Genomic DNA, 10,960 nt, shown 5'->3' on the forward strand with positions numbered 1-10,960 from the left:
GCCTTCTCTCCAGGGAGTAGAGTCTTAGCTGTTTCAGCCTTTCCCAGTAGCTGAGCAGTTGCAAAGAGACAATCTTCTTTGTGAATCTCCTCTGGATTGCTTCAAGGTCTGCTGTTAATTTCAGACTGGTGGGTGACCACAGCTGTGAGCAGTAATCCAGGCGGCTGAGGACGAATGTCCTCCAGAGTATCATCATGGTTTCCTTATCTCTGGTTCTGAATGTTCTCAGGATCCATCCAGCCAATCGTCTGCACTTTGTTGCCATTCTGGTAATGTGCACTTGGAAAGAGGTATCATCACTCATGTCGATACCCAGGTCTTTCACTGATTTAGGCTCTGGGATTGAAATTCCATGTTTGTATATGTTTAAGTCTGGGAAAACTTTATATATATATTATATATATATAAAATACACTTTATTGAAATATAAAGTTTCCCCAAAATTAAACATATACAAACATATATATATTATGTATATATATAAATATATGAAAAATACACTTCGTTGAAATAAAAAAGTTTCCCTAAAATTAAACATATTTATAGAAACTAATTTGGGAAATGAAGTGAGAGAACCGTTGGTCTAGTTGTATTTCATCTGCCTCTTTACTTTCTGAGTTCAAATCCTGCCGAGGTCAACTTTGCCTTTCATCCCTACAGATTCGATAAAATAAATTACTATGAAATACCCTCCTTTCAAAATTGTTGATTTTGTGCTTTATTTAGAAATAATTCTCTCCTCTAATTTTCGTGTGGGGAACTGGAAAAGTAGCCGTCAAAATGTTTTGCAGCTTTTTGTTTTGCGACGGCCTTCTGAATGTTTCCACTCACAAATTCCGCTCACAAGGTGCTGGTCAACACATGCAGAAAACACTTTTCTTAGGTGTTGCACAGTAGGGTCGAACCTGAAACTAAACGCTCGCTTAGCAAAAACGTCTTAGCCACACAGTCATACTATGTTCGTATCTACAAAATATAAAAGGATTTAATGGAAGAATGCATGGAATAAGTAGATCTCAATGATATTAGTCATTGAACCATTCAGAATGACTTACCGGAGCATTATATTCTCTTTTCATTTCTTCTTTCTTTTTTCGCTGTTCTTCCATACCCTTTTCTGAGAAAATAACACAAAATGAGCTTAGTATTGAATAATGAGAAGATAGGTGTAGAATTATTATAAGTTTGGTATAGTATTGCACAGATAGAGTAGTTGTTACTGAGCGTTGCGCATAACATTGGAGTCTTCAGTTTAGTTTATTGTTCTATAAAGAAACAAAGAAAGAAATAATAGTTTCTGCTTTAGGCACAAGGTCAACAATTTTGAGAAAAGGCATTAGTCGATACTATCAATCCTATTACGTCGCTGGTGCTTTATTTTATCGACCTCGGGCAATGAAAGATAAAATTGACCCCCCTCAAGATTTGAACTCAAAACAATGAATGAAATTTGGGGGTAGGGAGTTAATCAATTACATCGAGTCTAATGTTCAACTTGTATGACTTCGAAAAGACGAAAGGCAAAGTCGACTTCGGCGGCATTTGAATTCAGAACAGAAAGGCCGGGAAAATGTCGCTAAGCAGTTTGTCCTGACATGCTATGTCAGCTTCCTGCCTAAAAAAGAATGAAAGTATAACGTTGCAAAGCTAAACTTTAGAAACAGTAATGGCAAGATGTGATATCATTCATAGAAAAATTTAACTGAGATTATTCATAGAGTCAGTTGAAAAACAAAGACTCTCCCGAGAGTTGTGCCAAATCTGAAAACAAGTAACAAGGGATATAACTCCAAGAAATTCAACTAAGTGAATTTTTCGGAAAATGAAAACCCACTTCTTTCTGCAACCTTTTTCTTATTTTCCAAAAATATTAATTTAACTGATTATATTGGAATTATTTTCTTTGGTTTAGATTCTGAAACAACCTTGAGAGGGATTTTGACAACTGACTGCATGAATAATCTCAGTTAATCAAAGCTTTCTACTCGCTACATTTTAAAAACCAATTTCAACTAGGGTCACATTTGTGCCCCTACTGTATGTCTGTTTAGCTATATAGATAATATTTTAGAAAAAGGGCTTACATTTATAAAGCTTAAAGGATGGAACACTGATAAAGCAAATACCATCACATAGAAAGATACCTAGGGACACGCACTGCATGAATACCAAATGATAAAGTCATTGATAATATACTCAACACAGTTAACGAAGCAATTTTAATTCATTAAAATTATTTGGAAAGAAAACGTGAGCAATGCAGTTGATATTGTGTCTGAGTTTGTCGGAAATGTTTAAGCTTTATTAAACCATTATAGTCTTTATCAATACTGCTAGCTGAGGATATTAACAGCTTCAATGTAATTAGTTTTAAAAAATCTTAATTAAAGTTACATCAAGGAGGAAAGATTCATTTGCCAAAAGATTAACTTTGCTAAAACAGAATATCAAAAGAAGACAATATCGAAACTTTTTATGGATTATGATTATAGCACCAGCATTATAGTATCTAATTTCAGATCTCGTTGAAGTCGATTTTGTCTTGCACCAATTCAGGGTCCATAAAACTATTACCACTCGTGTAACGTGATCGATTCTTCTATAAATTTGCATTTTTAGGCACATGGAGACAATCTTTGTTTCTAATGCTTTATCATGTTGTTCCTTAAATATTCTAAGAGAATATTACGAAACCGAATTATTCAATAGAAAAAAGAAAACGAATATTCATTAAGTTCAGTGGTTGATGGCATTGAATCATGAAATAGAGGAATCGTAAAACTGGTTACAATCTAGTGAACCCAGTAAAAGAATACAAGAATATATATATATATATATATATATATATATATGTAAGGAGGGAGAGCTGTGTAGTGTGTAGTTATGAAGTTCACTTCGCAAGTACATAACTTCGGTTTAGTCTCACTGCGCAGCTTCTTGAGCGAGTGCCTTCTACACTAGCCCTGGCTCAACCAATGCCTTGTGAGTGACATTGGCAGACGGAAACCCGTCGTGTATACACACACACACACACACACACACACACATACACACACACACACGTTATTTGCTTTATATAAATACGCACGTTAAATGTATTATATGTATGCCAGTGCGCTATTCTTTCAATACTGGTTGTAAATTCTTGGCACAAGGCCAACAATATCAATCCTGAATGGAAGAAAGGCAAAGTCGAGTCTGGCGGCTTTTGAACTCAGAACATTTGTTCTTCTTAATATCTTTTCTATTATAGGCACAAGGCCTGAAATTTTGTGGGAGGAGGCTAGTCGATTACATCGACCCCAGTACTTTCATCCCGAAAGGATGAACGTTAAAGTCGACCTCAGCGGAATTTGAACTCAGGACGTTGGGGCTGACGAAATGCCGCTAAGCATTTTACTCGGCGTTCTAACGATTAAGCCAGCTCGCCACCTTTATTCTTCTTAATATCACCGTTGAAACAAGGCAGCAAACTGGCAGAGATGTTACTGTGACGGACAAGATGCTCAGCGGAATTTCTTCCGTCTTTACGTCTGATTTCAAATTCCGCCGCGGCTGACTTCGCTTTTGATCCTTTCGAGGTCGATAAAATAAGTACCAATTGAGTATTGAGATGTAATCAACTTACCCCATCTCCCGAAAATACTAGCCTTGTGCCAAAATATGAAACTAGTATTACCATTGAAATGTATTTCGTTGTCGCTGTTACCTTGTGGTGAAGATAAATCTTAAATTTAGTACTTTTTAAAAATATTTTAAGGTATTATATCAACTACTTACTTAACTCTTCCATGTAAACTCTCGCTGCGCGTGCTCTCATTGTTTCTGACGGGGACTGACTTCTGCTCTATAGTAAAAGAAAATCATTGAGGTAACATACTTCTTCAAATATAATTTTTGGATGATCCTGTATCAATTTCGTCAGTTACATTTATTATTATTTAACTTTTTGACGTCTACTCACCAATAGGAATTCATCATGTAGAATTTTAACTGAACCTTACCATAAACAGTGAACTCTGGTGAAAGAAATATTATTCGATGGCGTTGAATATGGACTGTTCCTTACAGCCCCTTGATATTTTCTGAAACGACCGTAGGTTTTAACTGACTTTCACTTTTCATGGTTTTTTAATTGATTTTTACCTTCATGATATCTCGTATTACTGAACTCTGTTTATTCTCCCTCGAATACATGTATCTGCACACACATACACGGTTTTCATGTTATTATATATTAATTCACTTACATTTTATATCTTATCATTTTTATTATATATATATTTTTTTTATCTTTTATCAGTTTTTTTATTATTTGAATTTTTAATTAAACATGTATCTCATCCAAGTCTAATAAATCCCTGTAAGCACAATTTCGTTTTCGGATGTAAAGTACTGACAAATCTCTGGAACAGCGAATCTCGAAGAACATAAAGATGTAAATAATAGCATGGATAGAAGGTTGCCTGTCTGTGGGAGAAACATGACAAAGGGAGAAATTGCAGAGTGTTTTCGGTTTAGTATTGGGAAAATTAAATGGGAAACAAGAGTGAGAGAGATGGTATGACAGAGTGTATCTGGATCATCGAGATATGCAAGGAGTTCGTTCAGAGAAGAAACAATTGTTGGAAAAATATAACGGGCAGAAAGAAAAGACAAAGAAAGCGTAGAGGGAAGAAAGAAAGAAAAAAAGAAAGAGCTCGCCTGTGGGCAAGAGGTACGTTGATGATTTAGCATTTGTCAATCAACTGTATGGCCGTCTTTTGTGTGCGATCTAGGATATTGTGAAAGTAATACTCAGTTGTGGGTTTTGTTCAGTTAAATAGATGATCGGCAACTGCCCAATGTTGAAGTATTTTCTAACTTTTAAGTCAGAGGTTATTCTTTGCGATGTAGTTTTTACCATGTTATTTGTGTAAAGGCATCTGTCATATCATCAGAAATCTATGAGTTCCGGCATTTTTTTAACGGCTGTGAGGGTTTTTATTCGAGTATCGTTCATGACTATAACGTACGAGATATAGTCACGCTATATCTTTTCAATCATTCTGAAAATTAGCTACTGTGTTTTATTTCTTAATTCATAGTTAACAATATAAATAATGAAATTATTTACAATACTAACATGCTCATGTTTCATTTGCAAATCATGGAAGCAACTCGGAAATTCAAGAAAATCAAATTGGTTGGCTAAATATAGGTGGTTTCAATATTGAGTTAGAAAATTTATTTGTCCAGTTTTGTGATAAATGCACCTAAATTTATACGCAACAGCGTTAAATGCATTAAATATATATTCAACAGCGTTTTAGCTGTAAAATTATATTTATTATAGTAGCTGTGACTATATGGATCTTCTCGAGGACCCACTCTTTTTGTTTTCTTAACAGTCTTAACATTTAAAGTAGCAGATTTTGCTACAAAATTCATTCGAATTGAAAATATAGTTACGGAGGTTAGTACGAAATGTAATTGCAACTCATGTCTACGAATCTTAAGGAATACGAATAAGGCTCTTAAGAAAGTAATGCAAGTATATGAATCAACATTGAAAGGATGTATTGAGCAGTGAGAAAACTTTGAACATTGCCTTATAAAAACACTGTTTAATCATCGCATTATGTAGTGCAACATGTAGCTTTGCTGGAAAAGTTATTTGGCCAGTAATTTTATGAGGTTGGCAGAATATAAATTACAAGATCAACTGTATGAAACTCCACTCCCAGTTGATCTCGAATTTATCTACGCAATTGCGGCATGAATACAACATGAAAAGATCAAAGTTGTCGTTTAATTAACAACTACTCACAATATTCTCTGTGTCAAAATATACAATGGCCAAGACTTTGAAGTCATTTTGTCCTCTTATATGTCTAATTTAAGGCGAATATCTTCATATTGTATTTACAGTGATAAATTTACTTCAACTGCTTTATGAACTAATAACAAAAATGCTAATGAGAATAGAGGAAAAAATAAAGTCATCTGGATTAATCTGGTTCTAGATTTTATTCAGATAGTGATACTATCTGTCACTCACCTAACCAGCGAAATGATTAAATGCAGCAAGAAACCTTTTAGATGTCGAAATTTGAACTATTTTCAAAATTACTTAAGTGATATTTGTCTTCATATTCATGTTTTTATTTTCTTTGTTTTTGTTTTAAACACTTCTACTCAGTATTTAGTCATCCTTTTTATTTTTTTGGCGTTACAAGTGGGGGATGATATTATATTGTCTGGAACACACTGTATATGTGTGCTCTTGCGTCCATATATATATATTTACATAACTCACATATGTTTTGAAAAATAATAGTTGTTTACTTTGTACTTACAATTCTCAATGAATAGGAGCTCACTTGCCTGGGACTATCAACTGATTTGTCTTGGCCTCCGCAATCGTAATACATTCTTTTCGCCTCTGTTGGATTTTCTTTCAAAATGAATTGATAAAAGCAAAAAAGTAGTAAAGAACAAATGCATCAAAAATTCTTGAAAAACACATTTTTATAGGCATATTTTCATTGAGAGCTTTATAAAATATCAGTCGCGTTTTTCTACATTATTTAGGAAATGATTTTCACTATCTTGGTTGCTTGTAATTAAATACTCGAGATACTAACTGAAATCATCATTGGAGCTTGTGTGCACGTTTTTTGCCGTCTGACATTAAAGAAGTGGATATTTATTAGCGGACTATTTGCACAAAGGAACAAATTAGAGGAATCGATCATGATTTATGACAAACTGTAGTTTCATCAACCCTGAACTGAAGTGGGACAATTTAAATCTAACCCCCCCACACACACACACACACACCAATACTAAATATAATGATGGTATTGTATTCCAGTCCTTTCAAAAAGTGGCGCAAGGCCTGAAATTTTATGCACTCTAGTATGTGTCTGTTATTTTATCGGCCTCAGAAGTATGACAGGCAAAGTAGACTCCAGTTGGATTCGAACTTAACAAAATAAAGGACTGGACGAAATACCGCATGGCAATTTATCCGACACTTAATGATCTTGCTAATCTAACACGTTTATCTGGATCTAGAATATAATGATAATTCATTACATTAGCACAAGATCATAAATTTGTCAAGAATGGTACACTATAATTGTACCCGACTAGTATCTATTGATCTTGGAATATATGAAAGATATTATCGATGTGGTGAGATTTGATCTCACAAGGTAGGGATGAAATTAAATCTGATAAATTACTCATTCAATCTGTCGATCTGTCACTTTTAGTTCCTTCTCCTCACTTTAATGCCATGGCCAACACTTGAGAGTTAAATTTTGTGCTTATAGTGTATCACTGAGGATATGCAAACTAATTGCATTACCAGCTGATTGCATGTCATTCTGTATTTCAAAGTATCAGCGTATGTCTTGCAAATCAATAATTTTCTTCGTATTTTAAACATATTTCACACATATTTTCTACGTACTATAGAAATAAAATTTAAAAGAAAGTATAAAATCTGAAACAGAAATTATATAGCTACCCTTTTCTGAGTTCCAATTAGCGGTTTCATTGTCATTGTTCTGCGAAGAAAGAAACATTCGTATATCAACAATTACGACCATTAAATATTTTGAGTATATATATATATTTTCTTTTATATATTATTCACGTTAACTTATGTTCTCTTGCCATCAAGTTTCAATTCAATTTCCGCTACAAGATATATTTTTACCTGTTGGTTTTAATTCGTTCTCGTATTTTGTTATTGCCTTCAAGTAACTAAATTGGAGCGCTGTATTTAGAATGGATACTACGATTAAGTCTATCAACATACACGGGCCAAACTAAGTTTAAGACCGATGATGACAGTTCTATTCCTTCATTAATAAATTTTTAACAGAACTGTATAAAATTATTTCACTTTTACAGTTTACGTAGAATGTTTTTCTGTTCCGAATGATATAGGCGTTATATATCTTTCTACAATTCGAATAATTTTAATGCGCAATTAGTTCAAATGATTAGAAATTGTCGGAAAAATAAGTTTAAGACCGTACCAAAATTATTTTATTTAAATTGAAAAGCTACAGCACAGATGATCAACGAAAATATATGATTAGTATCTGGTTCCATAACCATTATTTTCAATTATGGCCTTACAACGGCGGGACATGGAGTTCGACAAATGAGCACACAAATTACTTGGAATGTTCTGCTATATTTCTTCGATAAAATTATATAACTGTCATCATCGGTCTTAAGCTTATTTTGGCCAGTGTAGATATTCATTTTATTTATGAAATGGAATATTTCTTAATATATATTTTCTCAATAGGAATGCGCTCATGAAGTTAGATTGTGTATGTGTGTGTATGTACGTGCATGTGTAACGTTTTGAAGGATCTCCACCAGTCTGAACGTAGCCTTGATCCCTTAAACGAGTTACAAATTGAACATGTCGGTCGCAGTCCAATGACTGAAATAAATAATATATATATATAAACATACATACACACAAATACATACATACAAATATATATACATATATACATACACTTATACATGTGTATATATATGTGTGTGTGTGTGTGTATGTGTGTGTGCGCGTGAGAGTGTGTGTGTGTGTGTGTATGTGTGTGTGTGTGTGTGTGTGTGTGTGTGTGAGTAGGCATACATGCATGTATGTGACTTATTTCACTTTACCTTTCCACCATCTTCTAGATTGTAGGCACCAACTATCTCGTTGCGTTCGTCGGTGGTAAATTTATCGGTTTCCATTTCAGATACTGAATAATAATAATAATAATAATAATAATGATAATAATAATAATAATAATAATAATAATAATAATAATAATAATAATAATAATAATAATAATAATAACAACAACAACAACAGCAGCAGCAGCAGCAGCAGTGGTAGCCACATCAGTAACAATAGAAACAAAAATAACAACAGAAGCAGTAATCATAAATAAATAAATAAGTAAATAAGGTGAGTACAACGCCAAAAATTTTTGAGGAACACAAGTTAACCGATACCATCAACCCCAGTACTTAATTAATACTTTAGTTTGTCGATCCCGCGATGGGGTGGAAGACAAAAGTTGAACTCGGCAAGTTATAATAAGAATAATTGTTTCTTAATTTATCATTGGCGGGCAATGCAATCAAGACCTTCGAAACATAGTTGCGTACAAAAACTAGTGGCGTGGGTTACAAAAAAGTGATCGAGGTGAAGTTATAAATAGAAATTATGCGAGTGGATCAGAAACGTTTTGCACATATAAAACAAAGTAAGAATTGGTAAAAATAAGGGCAAACAATAAATATCAGTAACTAAATAATCGATTGCTGATTCTAACAGGCTCTTATTTTATCGAATTCGGAAGGATGAAAAACAAAGTCGACCCTGATGGGATTAGAATTCAAAATGTAAGGAAGCACAACGAAATTTTATGCTCTACTGATTCTTGCAAACATCTTGAAGAGCACCAATATATTCCTTATTTTTATTACTTTTTAATTTTTTGTTTCGCGGTAATTCCATTAATTTCAGTGTAAACAAAGATTAAGAAAAGATCAAAAGATTGATATAAGATAACAAAAACAAGAATTACAAGTTAGATATGACCTTACATTCGTTGTTATTTTGGTAAGTGTCAATTTGGTTACTTTGGTTATATGTTGTAGGTTCTACATTTGATGATGGCTGGCCGCTCCGTGTCCGATTTTCTGAGTTATTTTGCTGTAAGAGATTGACGATTATAAATTCATCTCAAATGTACCATCAAGGCTTTGATCATGATGTAACCATCATGACTACGGCCACGATGGCTGCATTGTATTAAAGTTATATACATGTTTTTGTGAACGAATGTTATCTTTATAAATAGTCCATACACGCCTCAGTATATACAGACTCTCACATATCTTTATGGACTATACATGAAATACAAAGCATATTCTTCAAGATTCTTTAACAAGGTTTTTATCGTTTCGACTTCCCATACATGATGAACAAGAAAGTGAACTACAGGCTGTTTATAGAACTGGCAAAAATTGATTTCAATTACATAATAAAAATGTGTATTAAAAAAACATACTAATATTTTATACTGCTCACGTTTATATACCTGCTTTTATAAACACTGCATCTTTTAACAAAGACAGTTGAGGGAGCCATTAAGTGGTCACTGAACATGATAGAAATAACTGTCAAATCTTCCTTAAATCACGTCAAATTTTCTTTAAAAAGCAGGATATATTAAGCTAGGTAGTCCTAGTCGTGCTAAAAAATGACATAGTTATAAATTAGAACGCTTGGGATCATGAAGTTTCTAAATCAGGACTGTCCCACGAAGAAACAATAATGAATTATCTTAGACATTATTTATATTAAAACATATAAGACCAGTGAATTATAACATACATTGGCTTTAAGATATATTTTGCCTAGAATGGTTTGAAATTATCATTAGCGGATCTGTCCAGACCTATGATATGCAATAACATCTTCAACTGCAAGAAAACCGTCAATAATATAAACACTGAAAGTCCAATAAGTTATGTATAAATAATAGAACTGAGTGCTTTTCGTAACCAAACAAGGGGGGGGGGGAACGATTTAATGCCATTATTTTAAATTGCCAAATCAATTCATTATTGTCACACAAAACTGTTCAACTAATTCTGAGCCTAGTAGATGCATATTAGATTATGCTTCCCTGAGGATGTCTAATCAGACCTAAATATGTTCAAAATTGTCACCATAGTTACCGAGATCAGACCTACAGCATTATGCTTAGCTCCATTTAATTATTAGTCAATTCAAATTACGGAGTTCTCTCCTTTTGCACTTTTTGAAAAGGACTTTCGGTAACGAAAATTGTTTATTGAGATATATATAGGCCTTTTATGGATGTGAAACCATTGGTCACTCTATGACCGGACATTGACTTAACTGCATATAAGTATATGTATA

At 33.4% G+C, this 10,960-nt stretch overlaps 1 protein-coding gene across 4 annotated transcripts in view; it reads right to left on the minus strand.

The window, feature by feature from the left end:
- LOC106872544 (uncharacterized) overlaps positions 1-10,960 on the minus strand; it is a 103,328-nt gene that overhangs the window by 29,860 nt on the left and 62,508 nt on the right. For all 4 annotated transcript variants that reach the window (XM_052966656.1, XM_052966654.1, XM_052966655.1 and 1 more), the window contains 6 exons: positions 9,616-9,724; positions 8,680-8,762; positions 7,517-7,556; positions 6,339-6,436; positions 3,781-3,847; positions 1,056-1,117 (listed from right to left, as the gene is read on the minus strand). In XM_052966656.1, coding sequence (XP_052822616.1) covers positions 1,056-1,117; positions 3,781-3,847; positions 6,339-6,436; positions 7,517-7,556; positions 8,680-8,762; positions 9,616-9,724 — 459 coding nt within the window. The remainder of the gene's footprint in view (positions 1-1,055; positions 1,118-3,780; positions 3,848-6,338; positions 6,437-7,516; positions 7,557-8,679; positions 8,763-9,615; positions 9,725-10,960) is intronic.

This window comes from Octopus bimaculoides, chromosome 3, assembly GCF_001194135.2.
Source record: "Octopus bimaculoides isolate UCB-OBI-ISO-001 chromosome 3, ASM119413v2, whole genome shotgun sequence".
NCBI lineage: Eukaryota > Metazoa > Mollusca > Cephalopoda > Octopoda > Octopodidae > Octopus > Octopus bimaculoides.